The sequence below is a fragment of the Odocoileus virginianus genome, chromosome 19 (assembly GCF_023699985.2).
Source record: "Odocoileus virginianus isolate 20LAN1187 ecotype Illinois chromosome 19, Ovbor_1.2, whole genome shotgun sequence".
NCBI classification, from domain to species: Eukaryota; Metazoa; Chordata; class Mammalia; order Artiodactyla; family Cervidae; genus Odocoileus; species Odocoileus virginianus.
In genome coordinates this window covers 26,440,990-26,467,297 of record NC_069692.1, presented here as the reverse complement: position 1 = coordinate 26,467,297, position 26,308 = coordinate 26,440,990, and the positions used below count along the sequence as shown (strand labels likewise).

At 36.3% G+C, this 26,308-nt stretch overlaps 1 protein-coding gene across 3 annotated transcripts in view; it reads right to left on the bottom strand.

Annotated features, from left to right (window-relative positions):
• The window catches only part of PDSS2 (decaprenyl diphosphate synthase subunit 2), a 254,362-nt gene that overhangs the window by 82,292 nt on the left and 145,762 nt on the right, over positions 1–26,308 (bottom strand). For all 3 annotated transcript variants that reach the window (XM_020892367.2, XM_070450019.1, XM_020892368.2), the window contains one exon: positions 17,786–17,984. In XM_020892367.2, the coding sequence (XP_020748026.1) occupies positions 17,786–17,984 (199 nt within the window). The remainder of the gene's footprint in view (positions 1–17,785; positions 17,985–26,308) is intronic.

Sequence of the window (26,308 nt, the reverse complement as noted above, 5' to 3'; positions counted from 1 at the left end):
GGGAGGTTGTTTTAATGATTATTTTTTTTACTACAGTGTGGAATGACAGGACAACATATGATCCATCATGTTATCTGGGAAGCAAATGAACACACAGCCCCTCGGCCTTTAGCACTCTTAACAGCTGCTAGCAAAGGAAACAGTCATGTGTGTGCATGCATCTGCCGTGCTCATGGCATTAATTATGCACAAATTTATTGCACTCCTCCCCCAGCCCCCAGGAACAAATAGCAAAGCATGAAGCGGGAGCAAAGGTAAAACACCCTTGAGGGAGAATTAATTCTCATATACATCTTGGGAGGAACAAAAGATGGACTTGGTGTAAATACGTCCTTTTCAAAGAGCTTTGGCATTTGAAGGGATATTGTCAAGAATTTTTTTTTTAAGCCACAGAAATTATATTGTCAGTGAAAACATTTTACAGAAAAATATTTTTATAGGTAAAGGATGCCAAATAGCCTGCTAATGGTAATCAGAGCTATTAGCTTCACACTTCCATTCCTCTTCATTCAAATGGAGCACAAAGTATTTGAGAGATGCTTTTAAAGATGGAAAGATTTACTTATATCACCAAGGTAAGGTACAGGAGGACTGGTAAAGGATGAACGCTCTCCCAGAGAGGCCAGTAATATCTAACATTTGTAAAGCACTTCATCATTTACAAACTGGGTGTAAACAAACTATCTGGTTCCAGGTGGATTCAGTCCTCACTACCCGGCCAGAGCTTCCAGGCTGGCAGCCTTAGTGGAGAAGCAATCTCTGAAGAACATGGGGAGCAGCAGCAGTGGCCAAATAAAGGGTGAATCTGCTCACTCACCACCTGGGCACAAACAACCCAGATGAGCCCTAATCTGTATGCTGATTAGTATAAATGAGTGGCTTTAATAAGCCATTGATGAAGTCTATGAGAGAATGGCTCTCTCTACTCCTTCCTACCAGACAAGGACCAGGTTTAATGAAGACAATGACAAAAAGTCTGTTGCAGCAAACACACCACTAACTCACAGGAGTTCTGGAAGAAGCTTCTAACTCGGCTTTTTGAAGGGAGTCTTTTCAATGCTGCCAAATGTGTAAGGCCGTGCTTATTTGTGGGAGGGATGGCAATCTGTTCGAGTGAGCTGGAAGTTCTTTCTGGCTAAGGGGGAAGAGCAGAGAGAGAAATGGCACTACCAGTAGGACAGGTGCAGCAAAAACTAAGCAAATTGATAATCTTAATTTTTAATTTAGAACAGCTGATACATTGGTTTATAAACTCTAACTACTGGTAACATTTGTCAAAAGGGTTCATGAAAATTCAGTGAACTACAGAAAAGTATAAAATCACAGCTGATAAAACAAATAGTCCACAAGTTCAGGAAAATGGCTTGCATATAAAGTTTGAAATTTAATATTACATTGGCTAGTGCACTCATTTCAAAAACATGTGTTGATAGCCTACTATGTACTTGGCACTGTATTAATGAGAGAAGTGACAGCCATACAGAGATAAAGGCCATTTATTTGTCTTTGATCACCTAGAAGGATAATACACAGATGAGCTGCATGGCCTTGGGCCAGTGCCTCACTTTTTTTTTGTTCATTTAGTTTTATTAGTTGGAGGCTAATTACTTCTTAGGGGCTCAGTTTGCTTATCTAGGTAAGAGGTAACTGTATCAGCAGTAAGCCCCAAGATCAGAAATACCTAAATGTGCACCTATACTGTGCACATTTGTAAGGAATGTCAATTACAATGTGCAACTCTATGTGTCTTAGTCACTCAGTTGTGTCCGACTCTTTGTGACCCCATGGACTGTAGCCCACCAGGCTCCTCTGTCCATGGGATTTTCTAGGCGAGAATACTAGAGTGGGTTGCCATTCCCTTCTCCAGGGGATCTTCCTGACCCAGGGATTGGACCCGGGTCTCCGGCATCGCAGGCAGTTTCCTTACTTTCTGAGCCACAAGAGAGGCCCGTGCAATTGCAAGTTATAGCCAATTAGCCAAAAATGTGGATTTCTTTTATTAGCAATACAAAAGTAATCCAAAAGTTGCTTACTTTTTGCATGAGGGTGGATGACTGGCTGTGTTTGTCACTGAGCAGTGACAAATATCATCTATTTAAACAATAATTAGGTTCCTAAAAAAGTGGCGGGTAATTTAAAATGCTGACATCAAGATCAAATTTTTCAGAGGAGAACGAAAAAGGAGATGCTTTTGAATATTCATTGGAAGGACTGATGCTGAAGCTGAAGCTCCAATACTTTGGCCACCTACTGCAAACAGTCGATTCATCAGAAAAGACTCTGATGACAGGAAAGACTGAGGGCAGGAAGAGAAGGGGGTGATAAAGGATGAGATGGTTGGATAGCATCATCGACTCAATGGACATGAGTTTGAGCAAACTCCAGGAGATAGTGAGGATAGGGAAGCCTGGTGTGCTGCAGCCCATGTGATTGCAAAGAGTCAGACACGACTGAGCGGCTAACAACAACAACAACAACATACCTTGTTATGACTGGACTTTCTCTGAAGAAAATAATGTCTGCCATTTCAGTGATCTGCACACTTTTCCCCATGTGGCCAATAACCTACATTTTGCTTTCACTGCTTCTTCATTTGAGGGCCCTTTCAGTGATGTTAAGTGATGTTTTCCAAGTATGATTTTACTGAAAAGTTAATTCCACTTTTGAGAAGTTTACAGTGTGAATCTTCAGAACACCAGAATCATAATAGAGTATTTCATGCAACTGAAAGGATGCTGCTGTCTAGGACACTGCCCAGTAGTACTGGGTTTCAATATTTTAAATGGTAACCCCAGTAAGAACTGTATTTTACATCATGACACAGTACATGCATACATGCGTATGTATAAAAATGAGTGAAAAGTTTTATAAAACAAAGGTTTCATTATTCCTATTTTCTTTTGTATTTCATTAAAAAAGGTGTTAATAGTGACTTACTAAAAAAATAAAAAATAGTGACTTACTAAATCGATTTCACCACCCACCAATAAATAGGATGTGACCTGTGGTTTGAGCCATCATCTCACATCATGCTGATATGTCATGCATAGCTCATGGCTTGTCATATATGACTTATACTTTGATATGTGGCTTGAACCATTATATCATGCTGATAAATGTCATGTATAGCTAATACCTTAGCCATCTTTTAAAAATTTTTTAACTTATTGTTAATTAATTATTGCTGCGTGGGCTTTTCTCTAGTTGCAGTGAGTGGGGGCTACTCTTCATCGTGGTGTACAGATTTCTCGTTGCGTGGCTTTTCTTGTTGTGGCGCACGGGCACTAGGATGCGCAGGCTTCAGGAGTTGCAGCTCCGGGGCACTACGGCACAGGTCCAACAGTTGTGGCGCACAGGCTTAGCTGTTCCGCAGCGTATGGGATCTTCCCGGATAAGGACCGAACCCATGTCTCCTGCATTGGCAGGAAGAGTCTTTACCACTGAGCCACCAGGGGAGCCCCTTGGTTAGCCATGTTAATTGCAAAATCCCCAAATTTCTGACATGCAGTTTAAACATTGCTTCTGAAATATATTTGTAAAGGTGTTAATTTCTTTATCACTTTATACCAAAAACAAGTAAATCAACTGAGTGTAAACAAAGGCAGGATAAAACAAAATCATTCTTGGGTACTATAGGGTATATTCTGTTAGGATACATCTCAATCTTGTTGGTTTATATTACTGATGTTGACTATTAGCTGTATTAGATTCATGAAAACAAATTGGCTTAGACCACATTTGGCCAAAGAGTTAAAAACTTCAGCATTTTTCTGGGATTCACATATACACCTTGCAAATTCCAGGGATACCATGTCCTATTGGGTACACAATTCACCTTTCAGCACAATCAGTTCCTGTTCAAACTGGGCCATACTGAAAGGCAGATGTTTGTAATTTAGAGACATCCCAAGGTCTGTACTTCAAAGGCAGTCACAGAAATAAAAGCATGGCTCATATGTGTTAAAAAATCCATGCATCTTGTCTAAAACTGTAATTGTATTTCTTCCAAATACCTTCACAGTTCTTCAAAATCTGTGATTTAATGAAATTCTAAAAATAATGGGCCCTACTAATACTGCATTCTAGAAAATTAAGACAATCCATTTTTCCCTCCTTTAAAAAAATATTAGGTAGTAGAGAATTGAGACTAGTTGCATTGTTCCCTTGAATCAAATAATGAATTCCCTTGGGTTAGAAATTCTCTAATTTATAAAGATATACAATTGACTTTTAAACTGATATCTGTCTCTAATGCTTAGCACACGAACATAAAAATTTTTGTTGAATTATCAATACTATTCTAATGTGTGAATTCACTGTATAAATCTTAACTATTTCAAAATAAATTTGCACAATTACCACTCTGTTCAATTGCTGTTTTCATTTGTATACCACCTTATGGCTTAAACTACTTGAAAAAAATGAAGCTTCTCATCACAAAATATAAGTTTGTCATCACAAATCAGCCATAAAGATGAGTTCATAAATTTGGGGTATTACTTTAGATTGCTGAAATATACATGTCCAATCTCAAGATCTCTGATAGTTACAAAACATTTTGATTTCTCTATTACACCTCCGATTTTATTAAAATTTTTTCTTGATTGCTTTTCTTTATATTGAATGTCTTTTTCAGAATCTGGTTGTATGTTGTAGCTTTTGACTTTTTCCCACAACACTCAGAACTGCAGAATGTTGGAACCGGTAAGGAGGCCGGGGATGGAAACAATGCTGCTTTTATTTTATAGATGAGGAAACTAAGAAAACAAGTTGCCTTTGCTTAGTAGTTGTTTCTCTAAAATGGTTTATAAAGCCTTATTGATATTTCTATTGAAATGTTTATTTAAAAACCACTAATTGTTTAAGATATTATAAATTCCAATATCTCTAACTGCAAAATTTCTGGCAAAAAAGCTATCATGGTTCTTTGTTTGTTTGTTTTCTTCTTCAGTTAAGCATGAGGATTTCAAAGCTGGATTGCCTGGATTTAGACAGCAGCTCTACCATTTATTAGCACTGTTATCACAAGGAAATTAGCTCTTTCCTTTGTCTCGGGAGAGGTTATATAGGTTAATATACAAAAATCACAATAGTGTCTACCACATAGTAAATACTCAAAAGTATAAGCTGCTATTTTTTTAATGTCTGGTGGTAATTTTAATAACCATTATATATTCTACCTTATGAAGTTTCTAATTTCATTTCCAAAATGGTGTATTAAGACATTAGATAAACAATCTGGAGAAAAAGGTTTCACCTGGAATTCTGAGAGATAAAACGAGTTGTCCAATGTTAAATGACTAATTTTTTTTTTAAAAGGTAGAGATAGGAACTAGGTCTACACACTTCAACATCAGGGCTATTTCCATGTCTCTTTGTAGCTTTATATGACATCACTAAGGAATATAAAATGGATAAATGCTATAAAGCTTAACATATTATGAAAATGTAAATAATCCACAAGAGTGTAGCTGCTTAGCAATAAAGTAGTTAATCTGATATTCTAAATAGGAAAACTGTCCTTCAAAAACTAAAGATTAGACAGACATACACAGCATAGTTTTAGTGTTTACTGATATCTGACTTGAACAAAGAACAAAGACAATTAAGCCACATGAATAACAACAAACAACTCAATGTATTTTTCAAAATTCTTAAAAAGAAAGTTCCTTGGCACAACCATACTTTCCAACAACCCACTTTAATGTTTTCACAATTTACAATATCAGAAATGACCTCAGGGTCAGGCATTTGTCAGTTAATGACCTGTTGGGCTAATGGCCTTCAGCTTTGCCTTGGGCACACAAGTCCTCCAGTAGGTCATTAGCTGCCAGAAAAGGGCTCTTCCCAATCACTATTGCTAAATAAATAAAATTTGCTTCTGGGTTAAGGTCCTGTAAGCCAACTTGGGCTTACAGTGAATTTTTTCGTTGAGTATTTACAACTCAGAAGAAAATGATGGAAATGCTAAAAACCAAAGTTATATCACTATAATTAATGAAAAGTAGTCACATGAATCCTTTTGGATGCTCTTAAATTTTCTTTTGCTTATGCTATCCAAATTCAGTATTAATTTAATAGAGCAGGCACCAGATTACAACTGTAATACATTTAAACTTTTTATCTATAAGTAAATTTTTTGGAGCTCAAACTACATTTTCCCAAAATATAAGGTTATAAATGATGGCTTGGTTTCCAGGGCAACCCACAAAAGCTTATTTAGTCCATAATATTAAAAATACCTTATACCTGTAACAAAAAAATTGGATAGAAAACCACAATCTTACAATACCTGCAACTAAACAAACAGAAAAACAAAACTAAATAGGAAATATTTTAAAATGATCTTTAAATGCTGATAGTTACAGGGAAATTTGGTTCAATAAGAGAATGAGGATAGATACACTGGTTCTTTCCTATGCCTATTTCATTTCTATTATAATTTTCCTTTTATATACCAAGTTTTAGCTCTTCAACTCCAAGTAAACTTTGTTGGTTTATTTTTCCTCTTGAAAAAAGTAAAGAGAAGGCCAAAAGGTGGATGACAATTTTTCTGAAATAACAGGTAAAAGCAGAATGAAAAACTGAAGGAAACAATTAAAGAGGATGTATATACATTCTGGAGACTGCCTAAGGTGAAATGAACTGAATAATGAAAAGTAAGAGACAAAGAAAGGGGCACCGTGTACAAGTCCACTGGGTGAAGACAGGATGGGTAGAGAAGAGACCAGGGTCACATGGCTGAGGATGAAGAGGAAGGAATCAGCTGTTTATCTGCCCAGTACTTTGTATACTCTGAACTCAGGAAGTCCCTTGAGTAAAATCAATAGAAAGGCCAAATTAGAATACTGAATAACTCAAACCAGAAGATACTTTTCTTTCCTCTCTCTGACTTTGGAGAAACAGCAACTTATGCCAGTGAAATTGGTGGGGAAAAAGTAGATTTAATTAACATTACTTCTAGAAAACGGGTAAAGGGAATTACAAAAATTAAGATTGCTGAAGTGTACACAATAAGATTGCCATAATCTGTATATTTCTACCTCTCATGGCCAACCATGGTTCAACTCTACCCATTTCAGAGGGTGTATTTTTGTAGAAAACAGGCTTAAAAAAAAATGTTTCTTTAAATGCCAAGCATATGGAAGAAATGCTTCTCTTGCTCTTTTTTCTTGTCTTCAGGTTTCTGACATAGACAATTCAGAGAAGTATCCATTTTGCATAATGGCATTTGACCTTCCTACTCCCAAAAGACATTTCATTTCATTGTTTTTTGGCACCAAAAGGGTAAATTTCAAGGTTTTAATAAGATAATAAATTTTAAAAGAACATAATATTTTGTCTTCTTACTTCTAGTACGCATCTCAAACATGTATTACTTTTATTTTAAATGCAAGGAAGCAGATTCAGAATGTAAATATAGTGTCTGCTTAATACTTGGCTATGTTAGCATATGATAAGAAAAAACTGGAAAATTATTCTGAGAATTTTGAAATTGTGATTTTATAATAGCATTCTGACTTCTCTAAGTGATATGAAGATAGTTTCCTTTATCATTACAATGTATGACACCCCCCTTAGGTTCTGTGCATATTTATTCTAGTCATGAAAATCTACATTTGAGTGGGTTATATGAAGAAAAGAATATTAATCCTGGGTGTCAAACTACAGAGAATGAAAACAATTAATTCAATAATTTCCACAAGTAAAATACTGATGACAAGACTGTAAACACACAAGGTCACAATAATTCCTATTTTAAATGAATATGACAGAGAAAAACTTAAATTTCATACGACATAGCATGTTTTTAGTTTTCATTTTTCAATATGAATTTGTAAGTAAAATTAATATAACAGATAAGAAAAACATCAAATAACCAATAGCAGCTGCTTTATTAAAATATATAGATGGTACAAAAGGAGATTTATATGCATAAATTGAGCATATTTATACAACTAAATTCCTTCCTTGTAAACAACATATTTATGCCTTTAGGAAAACAAAGTTAACATAAGGAAATACATCAGCTATGTAAGGAGTACATCTGTGCCACTGGTTATTTAGAAATATAAATCACTAATGCTTAATAGAATGGTTCTCAGGAGTGATATCACGATGATGTTCCAGGGTGCTTAGACAAGACCCAGGCTAACTCTCAGATGTGTAAGGATAGGTCCATTAAATGAAAATCACTACAAAGGTTAAAAATAATAATATGGTGAATTAAATGTTTTAAATACTAGGGTTATTACTGTACATATAAAATAAAACACTTTTTTTTAATATGACAAGTAGTAATGTGACTGTCTTATATTCACTGTGGCTTAATCCTAAAATACAAATCTAGTCCACAAATAAATACAGGGAACCAGGGAAAAAAATGTTAACGGTCAGCCAGATTTCTAAATTACAGTGCTTTTCCATGTCATGATTTTCCCCCAATTATCTAGCATGTCTCGTTGATAGCCTGATGCTCAAACATTAAAATTTTAGATTCTGGCATGACCCCATCATTTCAGCACTCAGTGATGTTTTACATGAATACAATATAGAGCAATTTATTTCAACGGAGTCAGAGAATTTATGGCTTAAAAAGAGGTATTCTGAGGTCGCTTAGTTCAGGGTCTTTATATAGTAAAGTACTAAAATAAAAAGTTGCCCTTAGGTTCCATAACTGAAAATGAATGAAAATTCAAGCATTAATTTTTAAATTCACTACTGAATTCAAAATCTTGTTAATTCACACTTATGTGACTATAGCTATAATAGTAAGACAATTACCAGAGGATTAATATACCAATTTCTATCCTTAGAGATATTTAAAAATCTAAGTGTTACCTAAGGCAATTACCTTGAAGACCCCTAATATCTTCAGGGAAAAGCCAAAGAGAGAATAATTGACTTTGCTAATTTTACCCTTGGCAATTATAAAAGAGCTCTGAATTTCATATGACTGCAGAATACTTCATCTAACGGTCTGCCCCAGGAGAAGTACAATGACAAACATATAACATAGAGATTCAGACAAGAATTCAGTAGCAAAAGATAGTGGGAAGTTGGTAGAATAAGTAAGTTATAAAAAATTAAAAGTTGCTACAAATATGCTAACTTTAATTACCAAGTTAAATATATACTCTCAAAGAAAAAGCAGGCTGTTCCTGTGAAAAAACAGAATACTATACACAGCATTTCTGTGTTATGTTCTGCCTGTCCCCTTATTGCTGAGGTCTCTGTTATGCTGACAAATTTTCTTTCTTATTAAAGAAAGTTAAAATGTCAAACAGACATCTAACTTTGCTAAGACATTATCATATGTAGAGAGATCTTACTTATCGCCACCTTTTCTTCCCCTTGGACTCCCTCTTTTAATAGTAGTATACTGAAGTTTCCAGGAACTCATTTAATAAAATTAGTCCTCGAGATAAAACTTTACTTTCCTTAAAAAAAATTCCAAGGGGAATACCACCATGTATTTAAATGAAAGGAACCAGTTCTGAACATGGGATACTTGCTTTATCAAAAATTTTCTCTGATAAAGCACTTTACTTACCCATTACAATTTACTCAGTTTAAAACAATATTCACATGATTTGGAAATCATCCATTATGATTAAAATAGGGCTACAGAAAGCCTAGATTTGTAGATCAATTACGGACCCTCAACATGGTACTCAAGGTCTTTCATGAAAAGTGAGCCAGTGAAGCACCTTTTGAAAGTGACCTTGTAGAACCTTCAAATGACCGTTTGAAGAACAATGTGCAAAAGATCGATGTTTTGGATGAACAGAGGGGATGCATACAATAAAGACTTCAATTTAACACACGATTATCAAATTCAGAAAAAAACATACCATGGCTTAAAAAGGAAAAAAAAACACCTCCTCATTAGACAAAGGTTGATAAAATGCAAATCTAAAGGTGCAAACCTGTGCAGAGACCATGAGGTACAGGACTTGAGGGGAAGGGAATGCTTGACCATTGTTATTTCAAGGAGAAGCTTCAGGCTGAACTGCTGCTTGGATATGCTAAGCTTTTTTTTTTTTTTGGTAAATCAAGTAGTGCTACTGAAATCCGGTGCCTAATGGAGCAGATGGTGGAGGTCTTAGACTCTGGAACATTTATAGTGATGCTTCTGAATGCAAAGCACCAAGAATGGATTTCACAGGCTATGAATCTGATTTGATTTTGATGAGAACAGAGCCTCCATTTTCTCTGAACTTGAACCACACTGAAAGAATGTGTGAATGATACAAGCTAGCTAAGAAAAGGAACAGATTAAATATTATTTCCATAAAGTGAAGTGGCTAAAGCAAGTGATCACTTGCTTGTGTCATTATAGTATGTTAATAATATTTGTATTTAATACCACCATCTTAATCTTATATAAAAGGTTAATGAAAGTGAAAGTCGCTCAGTTGTGTCCGACTCTGCGACCCCATGGACAGCAGTCCACCAGGGTCTTCTTTCCATGGGATTTTTCCAGGCGAGGATACTGGAGTGGTTTGTCATTTCCTTCTCCAGGGGATCTTCCTGACCCAGGGATTGAACCCGGTTCTCCTGCATTGCAGGCATTCTTTACCAACTGAGTTACCAGGGAAGCCCAACCTTTTATAAGACCCCATCAAGGGCTTCCCTGTGGTCCAGTAGTTACAAATCAGCCTTGCACTACAAGGGACACCAGTTCGATCCCTGGTCCAGGGAGATCCCCCATGCCACAGAGCAATTAAGCCCTGCACCACAACTACTAGGCCAGAACTGTATAGAGCCCAAGAGCTGCAACAACGGAAGTCCTCCTAGAGCCTGTGCCCTGCAACAGGAGGAGCCACTGCAGTGAGAAGCCGGTGCACGGCAATGAAGAGTAGCCCTAGCTCATCACAGCTGGAGAAAGCCACGTGTAGCAGCAAAGAACACCCAATGCCAAAAAACAAATATATAAATCTTTAAAAAAGAAAAAGACTTCATCAGAATAGCTTAAAGTGAGTTAAAACTGATGATCAGAGCAAACATGTAAATCTGTCCCATGACATATCTTCCTCTCAGGTATGTAGGTCTAAACCATGAGTGGCCAGTGTGTATGGTTAGTCATGCGCAGCTCAAGGCAGCCAGAAACCATACCAGATCCACACTTTCTGAGGCTTCCTCCTCCAAGACCCAAAGTTCAACAGAGACCATGGTAGGTATGGTGAAGAGGGAAAACGCAGAGAGTGGCTCCCAAGTAAACTGAGATTATTTATAATTCCATTTTATATGGCCAACTAATTTCTTTCTTTAGCTTCTTTTTAAGATGAACATAAACTACATACTAAAGTCACCATACTATGTTCTCCCTAAAACCAGCAGATCTGTCTTATGAAACTATGCATTAACCAAAATGTGTGAAGGGAAGGTAGGGCAGAATGTTATTTGTCTCCCAATATCTATTCTCTGTATCTTCCAGATTTCTGGCTGGGCACACGGCAACCCACAAAAGTTTGTATTTCCGAGTTTCTCTGACAGCTAGGTGTGATTAGCTAAATTTTAGCCAACAGAATATATGCAGAAGGATTTCAAATAACTTCTGAGAAATGTCTTTAAAGTGGTATGACACTATAAAATTTATCATCCAAACTAGGCCATGTAAAAGGGAGTAATAAAATAATTAAAACTTTGTACTTTTTGAAACTTTTGTAGAATTGCAATTAATGAAAACAAAGTTTCCATTGGAATATTTCCCTACAGAAGGAAAGAAGGAATTGAACAAAATAAATGGTAAGAACTCAAAAGCTCTACAAGATTAAAATGTGCAATTCTGTACTTGTGATTTGGATTATCTCACCATGCAGGAAGACTCTTTTGGTAGTGTGTGTGTCTGTGTGTTAGTCACTCAGTTGTGTCTGACTCTTTGTGACCCCATGAACTGTAGCCTGCCATGCTCCTCTCTCCAGGCAAGAATATTGGAGTGGGTTGCCATTCCCTTCTCCAGAGAATGGTCCCAACCCAAAGATCAAACCCAGGTCTCCTGCATTGCAGGCAGATTGTTTACCATCTGAGCCACCAGGGAAGCGTCTGATGAAGCTTGTACTAGCTAATTGATTTTATTATATTGGGGGATTTGTTAACTAGTTCTATTCAAAAACTATTTTCAAAAAATATACAAAATTTCAAAAGAAATAAAAATAACATATATTCACATATATTAAAATAAAAGAACTTTTTATACTGATTATGTGAATATTAAAAAATAGTAGAATCACTATTCATGGTACATATTCACATACTTTTTTTCTTAGCCACATCTGTCTCTAATATAGTGTCACTGGCATTTTTCTGATGGATATGTTTTTAAAAACATGGCATTTAAAAATAAAACCTCCAGCAATATTCTCCACCGATGCACTCTGTAGTTAATTAATTTGAAATTATTGACATTTTAAAGGATTCTTATTGGTAGATGACAATACCATCATTGACGGTATTGGTAGATGACTGGTAGATGACAATTGGTAGATTTAATTGAGAAAGATGCTCTTTCTACAGGTTCTGAGTTACTTGGTAAGTTCAGAGCAAATTTGCTAAATGGAAGAGATATACTCAATTCTAATTTTCTTTTCATATTGAAAATTGTAACTATTCCACCCCAAATATTTTCAAGGTACTGTATTTTTGCTTCCTTCAGAGTACCTTTCTTTGACAAATATTTTTATAAGACAAAACTTGTCAAATAAATTGACTCTATGATTCTTTTGAATGTTTTGCCAAAATTAGATGCAGCAAAATCTTTATCTTCTCAATTTCATTTCATTACTATATGTGTATAATTTATTCAAAATAGGAGCACCACCAAATGATTCTTCCTGCAAGGTGAGATATTCCAAATCACAAGTACAGAACTGTACATTTTAATCTTGTAAACTTTATTCTTTGCATTTGAGTTCTTACCATTTATTTTGTTCAATTCCTTCTTTCCTTCTGTAGGAAAAAGTTCCAATGGAAACTGTTTTCATTAATTGCAATTCTACAAAAGTTTCATTGGGTACTTCATTTGTTGAATACTTGATTTCAGATTTCCAATTGATTTTGAACAAAATGTCACCAAAACTATGATGACCATTTGTAACAAAGTTCAATACTATCCTTGGACATAAAGATTTCTAAAATATGACTAACAACAGGCACATACTTCTTTGAAATACGTGGTGCTGAAGTATAGTTGTTTTTTTTCCCCAAGATATATCATTTTTATTTAAAAATTTATACAGTTAATATATCAACCTTTTAAAAATAAATCGATACATTTCATAAAGGAAGGGGAAATTACAGAAAGTCATACAGACACAAATTAATGATGCCAATTATTGACATTTCTGATACCTGTTTTCAAATTTCTAAATTGCCCTTGATCATGGGTATCCAGAGCATAGCAAAGATTTGAGAGGAGAATAGAAGGAGCAGGAGAGGAAACTGCAAACAAGGGAACTTCTGGCCACATTCACAAAGCTCACGACACCACCATCATAATCCAGAAACACCCCACATGGCCTAGAGTCTTTCTGACATATTGAGGTGATAGTGGGGAGGCAGTAAAGAAACTGCACTGACTGTTCTCTCTGATACAAAGAAGTAGAAAAATTCCCTCTGAGTCAAGGACCATGTCACTGTCTCTTGTCCCAGAGTCATTACAAAGTCCAATGGTCCAGCTGCAACAGCCCGCCACATCCACCTCCCAGCAGTGCTGACCGGAAGTGAACGACTCAGCTCCCCAGACAAGAAAATATTTAGATCTTAGTGGAGTGGAGTCGACCCCAGGACCATGAGGACCAGCCTGAACACGTCTCAGATCTTCAAACGCAGGGACATGATGAATGACTCTCTCATTATCTAGCGCAGTGTACACGTGGAATTGGTTGAGCCAGCCTAGGAGTCCAGGGATGGGCCACACACTGAGCTGGGGGACTGACTCACCCCTTTTGGACATGTTTGCATAATGCTAGATCAGCTCCATGTCTGGTTTATGGCACAAATCCTTGAGCTCCTTATGTATCTGCCTCAAAAGTTTCTGCTTCAGGTCCATATTGTATTGACTTTCTTTGAGCTGGTGAAAAATCTCTTTGCTTTCCTCTTCTGTCTTCTCTAAATGATGCTTCTCTTCCTGGTAGACTAAGTGAAACACCTTCCAATATTCAGTCTGTTTCATCTTCTTCCATGTACTCATGTAGCTATCCCATGTTCTGATTTTGTTGGTTTCTCTGTTCAGATTTCTTTTATTTTCTTGTGTCTTTTCCCACACAGACCTCATTATGTTCAGAAGCTTTTGCCGGTATTCCTCAGCCGTCCCCTGAAGGGAACCAGGCCTGGGAGCGCCTGCTGCTCAGACATACAGCAGAGTAAACAACACACATCCTTGGTGAGTTTACAGAAGTTGTTCTTGGTTTATCTGTGTATCTCACATATCTCTTCTGCAGGATTTGGTAAGTCACAGGGTCCTTTCTGTTTGGCAAGAAGTACCAGTTTCCTCAAATTGGTGTCGGTTTTCAGGTTCAGTTGATAGGGTGTTTCCCTGCACACAGGGCAGTGAGGAGGCCGTTGGCCTTCCTCCCAGTAGAGACAGAGACACGGCATGCAGAAGCTGTGCCCACGGCCCAGCATGACCGGGTCTATGAAACACTCCACACACACAGGGAACAGGTGACTTCATTCCAGAGGCTTTTGGAACTCATGTTTCTTTGGGTACCGTTAATGCAATGTTCTACTCTTGTTCAGTAAGTAACTGTTAATTTCAGTTCAAGGATTAAGTGCTTTTTGCCTTGTGGCAGTAACTTTCAAAAGTCTCCACAGCCCAGCCAGCTCCAGACACAACAGCCCAGGGCTCTGGAGAAGAAGGAGCTTGGCTCTTTGCTGAATGCTTTATATGTTCTCCAATGACCATCCCATTTCCTCCCAGTGACAGGGTTACCAAATCTCCTTTCGAAGACAATGGGCTGCTTTTCTGGGTGCCTGATGTCCTCTGCTAGCTATCAGAAGTTGTTTTGTGCAGTTTGCTCAGCGTTCAAATGTTCTTTTGTTAAATTTGTAGGAGAGAAAGTAGTCTCCCCATCCTATTCCTCCACCATCTTAGCTCCTCCCCCTGAGGTATAGTTTTATACTCAATATCAGCTACATCTTCCAAATCTTATAGTCCTGAGGTCTGACTATAAAGATATTAGTTAGTTTTGGTAACAATAGCTTTTATTTCAATTAGTAGAATGTTGATGCTTGTTTTGATGCAAATATGAACTGTGAGTATGCCTCAATTAGCTCCAACTACTCTATAGCTTCTCAACATAGTTAAGATGGTCACTTTTATCACAACACTGTGCTGTGTTTTGCTTAAATTTGTACTTGTATTATTATTGTGAGCTAACAATTTTCTTTCATGTTCAACTTTTAAACTGAATTTCCAGTCTCACTCAAAATGGCTTTACCTTTGATAGAATATACTTCTAAAAGTTTTACCTTGATTTCATGAATGGACTGAAAAAGAAAACATTTTTAGAATTAACAAAAATGATTTAATCACTTGAAGTACCTGACAACACTCAACTGAAACTGGAATTATTTAGCTAAAATTCTTCCATCATTGGAGTCAACAAACTTAAAGCTACTGCTTTTGGTCAAAAATGAATGAAATTAATTTAGAGCAATAGTAGTTTATCTCAACAAAAGTTAGGCATTACAGAGTTGCAAGTATATATACTTTCTTCAGCCATATGTGTTAAACCATCATGTTTAGGAAGTCTCCCTAAAGTAACTATTAATTTTAGTAGTAACTACTACTAATCTTGACAGTTTTTCAGCAGATTTGATTCTTCTCCTTTTCATGTGGTCTATAAGCCAACTATGGCTTCCAAAGTGAACAGTAAATGTCAAGGAACATGTTATACAAGTTATACATTCCTTATTAAATTAACTTTTCCAAAAAATGAAAATTTAGTACCTTTTTAAACATAAAATACATACTTTTATGTTTTTGAGCTGCTGCCAATTTATTGTAAAAACAATGTACTGTCAAATAATAAAATAGTTATTAGTTTACATCATACAAGCAAATGGGTTCAATTTACTCTTAATCTGCACAGAACTGATCAGCCTTGATTTCTCACATGTCTACTTCATAGACAACGTACCTCTCACTTATTATATTTCCCAGTGAGTTTCTAACTGCTACCTGGTAGTTTTATGACTCTTGAAGTCTAGACATGGGCCATACAACTGGGTGATAACACCAAACAGCCAGCTGGGGCAGCAGTGTCAAATACTTCTATCACCTGAGACAGGAAGGAGTTTTAACTGTCTCCAGACATTCAGTGTACTTTGTATTAACAATTGTCCTATATTCTGTCCTTGATTGGGGTGTCTGAAAGCACTGGGAAAAGAGAAGAGTTATTGCTGGTTCTCTTTCAGATTTAATAATAATTTAACATGAGAACTTCCCCTACAGTACATGGGTCTCACCTATTATTGGCCTATGTGAGACAAAAATCGAGGCAGAGGCTGGGAGTAGAAAACAGAGCTCTACCAACCCATCCATCCATGCTGGTTTATTCCAATATAATTATAAGTAACCATTCTCTGTTAAAAACAAAAATCTAGGACAAATGTTAAGTCAGATGGGGTTCTGGGATGGCAGACTTACATTGAGGCTGCACTTGGTGTCCAGGATGTGTATTTACTTCATCTTTAATGGAGGAGATCTGCCCTTTTTTGCCCTTCCTTCTCCTTCCCTCCTTTTGACTGGAGTGAAGACATAATGGCAACTATCTTGGGCCACAAAGTGGTAAGATAGGAATGGCAGAGCAGTAAGATAAGGGGAGCCTGGGTTCCTGACTTTAGAATCACCATACCAACCTTGGACTGCCTAGTCCCAGATAATAATAATATGTTAAAAAAAAAAAAGAGACAGAGAGGGAGGGAGGGAGAAAAAAATAAATTATTATCTTGTTTTGGTCACTTTTATTTTATCATCACACCAAATTCTAACTGATAAATAAGGACTACATTTACAGTCTTTCTAGAAAGCAGCTTAACAATATGCATCGAGAATACTAAAACCAAACCCTTTGAACCACTTCTAGGTACTTATCTTAAAGAAGTAATCTGAAATAAAGAAAAATTGATGTGTAAAGATGTTTAATGCAAATCTATTTATGAGAGTAGAAAATTAGAAGCAACCTAAATGTCCCAAAATAAGGAATCTGTTAAATAAGCAATACTACATCAAAATAACTGAATACTGTGCAATCATTAGGAAAGCTTATGAAAAATGTTAATGATATGGGAAAATGCTCATGTCATATATGCAATGGGGGAGAAAGGTAGGATTAAAAAAAGCTTACACATGTTAAGTTTTCACTTATGCTACCCCCAAATCCACACATACAAAGGTATGAATAAACAAATACAGACTGGAAGGAAATACATGAAAACAGTAACCTACAGTAATTATCTCTGGATAGTGAGATGATAGGTAATATTTATGATATCGTCATTATCCTGAGTATTTAACGCTACCCTATAATTAACAAATAATTCCATCTGTTACCAGAAAAAAACAACTGGAAATTAATTTCAAAACTCTTTCCTAGCATTTACCAGTTTTAGCTGGAGTTGATATTGCCATCATCATCATTAACCTCATCACAATTTTACTGAGCATCCATGTGTGTGGAGTTGGGGGAGCAGGGTGTCCAGACCTCTGTTTCTCCCGCAGTCAACCAAGAGCCACCTAAAGGCAGTTCAGATAAGAACAAACCCTGCCCAGTTTTACCTTGGTATTCTGTAGCAGAGCGAGTCCATTGCAGGCATTTGCTAGAAGAAAGTCTCCACTCAGGATAGCTATTTTATTTCCAAATTGCATATCTTTCAGTGGCCCGTCAGAAGACTGCAATTCATTTAAATTTACTATCCCACGATGTACAAGGAGAGCAGTATGGATAAGTTCTGTGATCTCTGCCAAACTTCTTTGACTAAAACACAAAGGTAAGATTTGTCTGAGTGTAAAGAATACCATCTTATCAGTATTGTCAGATTTTAGATTTCAACAACAAAATATTTCATAGATTAGTGTCTCTTTTTTCAGGTTATTCCTTTTTAATGAAGTTTTTTTCTATTGAGATATAATGGACACATGACATTATATTAGTTTCAGGTGTACAATATAATGATTCACTATTTGTACACACAGCTGACTCTTGAACAGCACAGAACCATGTGGGTCCTTTTATAAGCATTTTTTCAATAAACACAGTAGTACACAATCTGAGGTTGGCTGAATCTGCAGATGTGGAACCACGGATACAGAAGACAGACTGTGGGCTGTGGACATTCATGGATTTTGATATCTGAAGTGAGTCTGGGAACCAATCTCCTGTGGGCACCAAGGGAGGACTGTATTGTGAAATGATTACCACAGTAAGCCTAATTAAATCTGTCACCATACATAGTCACAATTTTTTTCCCTGTGATGAGAGCTTTTAAGATCTACTCTTTTAGCAACTTTCAAATACACAACACAGTATTATTAACCACAGTCACCATTTACACACTATATCCCCAGTACATTATATCTTCATGTTTTGTTTTTTTTTTTTCCTTCTTGGTAATATGTAACTAGAAGCTTGTAACTTTTGACCACCTCCATCCATTTTTTTCCTCCCTCCCTTGGCCCATCCCAACCTTCCCCGCCAACCTCTGGCAAACGCCAATCTGTTTTATGAGTTTAGTTTTTGGTTTTTGCTTTGTTCTTTATATTTCACAAATAAGTGAAGCCATATAGTATTTATCTTTGACTTATTTCACTTAGTATTTTGAAGTTTTGTGGAGTTTTGTTTTCTTTTTAAGGTTTCAAATGTACTTTATTTCTTCAATCACACCATATTTTAATGGGTACACAGTGCTTTTACTTCTTTGGCATCAATTAAGAGTTTGTTTTGAGGCAATTCAGTATTATACCAGCTAGATGATTACTGATTTAGCTGGTACAATACTTCGAGTAGGGGACAGGGTCCAAAGTATTCTAATCTGTGCTGCTGCATATACCCACATAGCAACACAAAGTGACCCCACTAGTATTACCATATTTGCATTGGAAATCAGGTATACATTTCTGGTGTCTTTGTCTTAGCTGCTGCATCAAACTCAGGGCAACATCATGAAAATGAAGACAGAACTATGGCAATTGCAGCTGAGGGTTTGGTGTAACTTTGTATCAGTACCCTTGCAAAGAGACTTGAATGAAGTTTTTATTAGAGACTTTTCCACTAAGTTATCTGGGAGCTATAAGTGGATCCTGACACCTTCCTTCTCTCTACCATTCCCTATTCTCTATCCCATGAGTCACCAGGATTCCCCAGAGAGAAGATGACCAATAACAGCCACCCCCTACAGTTCCATTTAGATACTTTGTTCTCAGTATAAGTTCAGGATTTCTAAGAATCCTTACTGGTATCTTATAAAATTCCAATTTAGGTGGAAACAGAATTTGTGCCAGTCATTAGTCCAAGCACTTTTACACATGATCACTTTTAATCCTAAATACAAGGCTGTGGGATTTACAGAGATGAACAGATGTGGTCCCTTCCTTCAAGGACCTTATCTTTCAGAATAAGAACCAAGATATATACCTACAGTGGTAATTAAAATAAAGAAGACCCTTGAGGAACTTACAGTATAGGACTCTATCAGATGGCATTTCAGATGTTTGTTTTCTTGTTTATGATTTTCTATAGTTTGTACATTTTCTAAAATGACAAAAGAATTACTTTGTAATCATCAGAAAATCAACAATTACTAAAAATTTTAAACCTCATAACCACCCTCTGAAGGTATTATTAATCTCTTATTTTACAAGTGAGAAAATTGTTACACATAGTGTAATGACTTGCCCAAAGGCACACAGTAATACAGAACGAGAAATGCATTGAAATCTGTTGCACATGACCCCATGTGAACCACATTTCTTCATTTCCAGGCCCCTGTGTAGTCCCCTCCACACTAACTTTGGGCTTCATCATGTGACTTACTTCAGTCAAAAAGACATTAGCACAAGTGACATAAGCAAGGCCTGGTAAGTGTTTATGCATTAAGGCTTGTCAATGCGGTCACATGAGTGATCCCAGAATGGCAAGAAATAAAATGGTTGTTTCAAGTCACTAAAATTTAGGATAGTTTGCTATATAGCAATAGGTATCTGATACAGAAACTGTACATCTAGGAGTGGGTGTTTTGGCAACAAAAGCCTAAACTATGTGTCAATAGCTTTGAGTCTGAATGTTTGGGGCTAAAGGTAAAGGCTGAATAAATGGCAAACTCTCAGTAGAATTTGGAAAGGTAGTGAGGAAACTGTTATTGGAGGATTGAGCAAGGACATATGGTATTATAAGGACATATGGTTGTAAAACTTTTGCCTGTGGTAACTTGAAAGATAGAAAATATATCTAAATAAAAGCTTAAAAAGTAGGTATTGAAAGTAGAGAGATCAGAAGACGCTAAAGCAAAGGCTCAAGGGACATGTAACAAAAGGATTTGACCTAGAATAACAGCCTTAGAAAAGGAGACAAATATATACAAAACAATCAAATAATAAAAGACTCTTCTCTAAAAACAATGTACTACTAGTTTCACAACTATAAATTATATAAAGATGCAATAAAGGAACCAAACAATTTGGCATCTACAAAGAAAAAGCATGTTTCTAATTTACTCCTTTTGCTTAAAAAAAGTAAAAGAATATGTAAAAATGTTCCAGTGTACATAGTGTACCTGACTACAAATTGCAGAAGTAGGAAAAGAGGAACCAGTGAGTTAAACAGCTTCTGAAGAGAGTAAATTCGTGGTTTAGATGAAAACCTCACTACATACTACATCCCAAAGAAAATCACTGAGGATGGAGGCCTAAGGGCTATTGAGAAGTTAACAGGAAACACTTTTTTTTAAGGGAGCTAACATTTAAAACTGTCCTTTAAAAGATTAACTAAAAGAAATGAATAAAAATGTACTTTATTGGTATCCTGCAAATGTATTCTAGTTTACAAAAACGTCCACTGCTACACATCACAAAAATTTGCACAATGAGATTATGAGCAAGTATAAACCTCAAGAAGGGTTCCGCACTGGATAAATCTCTCATGTGGTTCAGCTTATGAAAGAAAGCAATAACCAGGCAAGTCAAAGTTGTAGGTGTTTTGAATTACCCTAAGGATGAAAATGAATGATTGGGAGCTTTTAATAAAGACATCCATAATCATAAAACTCCATTCATTAAACAAATGGCAATGTTTAAATGCCTCATGGCCAGAAACAACAAAAACAGTGGTAATAATGAAAGTGAAAGCCATAATTTGTACAGTACCCACGATTCACAAAGAACTTTTACCTGTTTTATCTACTTGTGATTCTAATTACAGCCATGTGTGGGGAGTTTAAATACCTGGTTGGAACATTCAGTTTATGAAAGACAAAGATAGAACTCAGAGCCTCATTGTCATAGTGTCCAATGATGGTTTAAAATGTTTATTTACCTGATGAACAGTAAATGGGGGAGGGGGCAAAGTTACAATGCTACCAAGATTGATATATGCTCACCACAGACTTGTCCAATTTTCACTTTGAGTTCTAGGCACTACAGAAGAAAACTTTTCTAGGAGAAAGTATGACTAGACTTGACTCTCTGTTATAGTAGCTGGAGAAAGTAATCAAGTTGTCTCAAAAATCATTTGGTTATACCAAATCAAGTGATTTAGCTCAATCAAAGGGAGATAACAATTCTCCCTCTGCTTATAACAGACAGTTTCCCAGGTCGTTCGTCTTCTTGTCTCTGAAAGGAGGGGAACTGGACAAAGTCTCTTCTAGCTCTAAGATTCAGGGATTTCTGTCCTAAATTTAATATTCAGTCCTAAAATTCTAAGATTTGGGGATTAAAAAAATTACTTAGACTGGTAGTTAATAGTTATGCGTGTGCCTTGTTGCTCAGTCATGTCCAACTTTTTGGGACCCCATGGACTGTAAACCGTCAGGCTCCTCTGCCCATGGAGATTTCCAGGCAAGAATAATGATGGAGTGGCGTGCCATTTCCTACTCAAGGGGATCTTCCCAACCCAGGGATCAAACCCACATCTCTTGCATCTACTACATTTGTAGGCAGATTCTTTAGCACTAGTGCCACCTGGAAGCCCAGTTAATAGTGAAAAAAGACAAAATTATTGTGATGATTGGTACCTACTTTCTAAAGAAACAGAAATGAACTGATTGGTCATCTTGAAATCTGTCCTTCAATTCCACTCTAGTACTGTGCTCACAACTTCTAAGATTTTATCATTAGAAAAACAACTTCGGGCCACATTATACAACCTTTAATTTAGTGTTACAGCAGTGACAGTATGAAAGAATCTGAGAATTTTTCCTTTTCATTATCTTACTCCTAGTTTAGCCACCGAAAGTAATCTAGTAAACTTTCAGTGTACTGGATTTTAAAAAGTATCTTGTATAAAAGTATTCATACAATTTTATGTACATATATTTTAGTACTCAGGTATTTTTTCATGCTAAATCTTGATTGGATAAGAGTCATAAGTGAATACTGTTTATGTTAAGTAATCAGAGTAAGGAAGTAATTACTACATTGAATGTAACCCTGAGGATTAACCAATATTTTTACAAGAACTTTCACCAAATTACTTTCTTTCAATTATATGTTAAACAACTTAATCTGCTTTGATTCATATTCTTCCAACATTTCTCCAAATTGTTTAGCATCCTAAGCTTTAGATATAAGATGACAGACATTGCTAGTTACCTATTCCCTCTCTCTCTCACTACTAACATACCTGTGGTTGTATTTGTAGAGACAAAGTACTCATTTAAAAAACTCACCTCCCCAAAATCCCTTGGGGCTAGAGGCGATCCTGTAGCACAGTTTGGCCAATGAATGTAAGTGGAAGTCCACTAGGTGAGTCGAGAAATCTACCAAGTTTCTAATATAAGGGAATAGATTCAGGGGGCATGCACCTTTGGCATTTTGAGCTTACCCCTTCCTCCTGTTTGGAATATGGCTCAGCTGCCTGGGGGCATAATAGAAACTTTAAGCATCTCAAGAGAGCCCACAACCTAAGGATGGTAGAGCAAGAAGAAATGAGAAGCCTGGACGTCTGGTGATGTCTTAGGGCTACACTAGCTCTGATGTACCTATCTTTACACTTCTTGATATCTGAGATAAATAAATACCACTTTCCTTTAAGCTATTGTTTGTTGGACTCAAACTCATAAAAGACATAGTCAATAAAAACTATATAACAAAAATGAGAAAGATAACTTATGTTTATATTTCTGCACTCTGATTTTATTTACCTAATATTATCTCTTGGAGATAGTTTCATGTTATTTACAAATAAAATCTCCTTGCTCTATTTAACATCTCTTCAGAGGTCCATTGTATACATGTGCCATACTTTTGCTGCTGTAGGGTAAATGAGAAATAAATTTTTGTTTAAATAATTTTTAAGAATCAGTCCATGCATTACTTTTGGGAAGTCTTTCCTCACTTCCCCAAGGTTAACTCTTTCTGCATTTGAAAGCCTTTGAACATAACTCAGTCATTTGTTGTCCTATGCTGTAATTATTACTTGAGCCATCTTTCTTCTCACCACCTCTCTTCCTCACACTATAAATGATACTATCCTATTTCCCTAGGCTGCCTATAAATATCTTTTAAATTAATAGTTCTTTACTTAGTAATCAATTTTATAAAGGTAGAGGGAACACTCTTGAGTTTCAAAAGATAAGAAATGATGTAAACTAAAAAGTCAGATTTACAGACTCAGAGTTGGAAGTGACCCCAGAGGTCAATTAAGCTCAATTAGCCCCTTCCAGAGGAGAAGGCAATGGCACCCCACTCCAGTACTCTTGCCTGGAAAATCCCATGGACGGAGGAGCCTGGTAGGCTGCAGTCCATGGGGTCGCGAAGAGTCAGACATGACTGAGTGACTTCACTTTCACTTTTCCCTTTCATGCACTGGAGAAGGAAATGGCAACCCACTCCAGTGTTCTTGCCTGGAGAATCCCAGGGGTGGGGTCGCACAGGGTCGGACACAACTGAAGCGACTTAGCAGCAGCAGTAGCAGCCCCTTCTAGGGATGAGTAATAAATTATACAGGAGCCAGGTCTCCTGATGAATAGTTTTATCAGAAATTGTTCCTAATATTAACTTGCATGCTGAGCTGCTTTAGTCATGTCTGACTCTTTGGGATCCTTTGGACTATAGCCCTCCAGGCTCCTCTGTCCATGGAATTCTCCAGGCAAGAATACTGGAGTGGGTTGCCATCCCCTTCTCCAGGGGATCTTCCTGACCCAGGGCTCAAAACCAAGTCTCCTGCATTGCAGGCACATTCTTTACCATCTGAGCCACAAAGCCAATTTGGAAATATTAACTTGAAATCTCTAAAAATGTTTTACACATTTAAGTTTGTGTTAAAGTAACAGAAGGGTCAATAGTGTTTCATCACACAGGCAAAGGAGATAAAACACAATAGAGTCTTCTTTCTTATTCTATTTTTTCCTTTTTCTTCCTCTTGCTTTTCTTCTTGAGAGGTCTACGATACAGTAAATAAAAAATATTTCCCCTTAGAAATAACAATTGTTTACCCTTTGCCATTTTCAACAATTTTAAAAGATGTATTTCTTGAAAAAACTTCATTTTGGGAATTTTCAAATATAACAAAAGTTGAAAATGTAGCATAAAGAACCTCTGTGACCCTAATCTTGTTTTACTTACATCTTTCACTCTCCTTCCAGGTTATTTTGAAGCAAATGTCAGGTTATCATGTCATTCCATCCAAAGATACTTCGATATCCTATTTTTAAAAATGCCTAATAGTGGAAGTGGCTCCCACTTACTAAATTACTTTGAGCCAATTAATTATAGTATGCTGAGCAACTTTATATAAACTTGCAAGCATAATAATAGTTCAATTAACAGATTAATAAATAAAATAATGTAAAATTCACAAAAGCTCTCTGAGGTAAGCATTATCTCTACTGCTTCCTTCAGGAGGAAGCTGGGTGGGCAGACTAAGTAACTTGCTCAAGTCTACATAGGAGGTAAACTGCAGACCTGGAGTTCAAGCTCAGGGATCTCTGATTCTAAAGCCCAAAACACAAAATATACAAAATTCCAGGTAGGCAAGAGTCACTTATTTAAAAGTCATTTTATTTGAGCCCTAAAAGATTTTTTTTTTAAGTTGGAAAACTGATTTTTACATTCTGGGAAGACTAAATTTGAAAATTACAAGGAAAATCTTGGAAGAGGCTGTCATTCTAGATTTTAAAACTTATGAAGTTATTGCAATTTTAAAAAGAATAGAAACACCATGAGAACAAACTAATAGATTAGTGGAACGAATTCCAGAAAGAGATCCAAATATATTTGAAAAATTAATTATGTATGATAAAGATAACATTTCCAATTGTTAGAAAAAAGATGGAATATTCTTATATACAAAAAATGTTGGGGCAATTGGCTATCTACTAAGGGAAAGAATAATTAAGTTAGATCCCTATTATACTCCAGGGATAAAAATATTAGTATATTTAGATAAACCCAAATATATAAATGTGAAAAACAAAACTGTAACTTTAGGAAAACATTCTTATGACCTTGGGGTGAGAAAGCCTTGCAAAATAAAATAGGAAGTTATAAGTCATAAAGAAAATAATGAATAAAAATGAGTGGCTAAAATATACAAAAATGTTTATATAATAAAATACAGGCTGAGGCAACACAGATTTGAAATAACACATTTGTAACACACACAACAGGCAAAAGATTACATTCAAAATACATGTGGATCTTGTCCAAATTGGACAAGAAATTAATAGGAAAAAGATAAACAGCTTAAGAAAATGGGAAAGGATATAATGAAGTAATTCCAGAAGAAACACAAATGGCCAAAACCATATAAAATGATGCTTAACTAATAATTTGGAAATGGAATATTCTAAGAATAATGAGATAATATTTTTAGTCCATTAGCTTTGCAAAAATGAAAACGATTAGAAATGAGGCAAGCAGGAAGATAAGAAACCATGAGGTCATCACTTTGCTCCTTTGCTCAAGACCCTCCAGTGGCTCCCTATCTCACTCCAGATAAAAACCAAAGTCCGGACAATGGATTATTCCAGGACCAAGACAATCTTCCCCGAACCTTTACCCTCTTACCTCTCTGACTTCATTTGCTACTCTCTTCCTCTTTGCTCACTCTTCTCTAGCTACATCAGCTTCCTTGGTGCTCCCTGAACA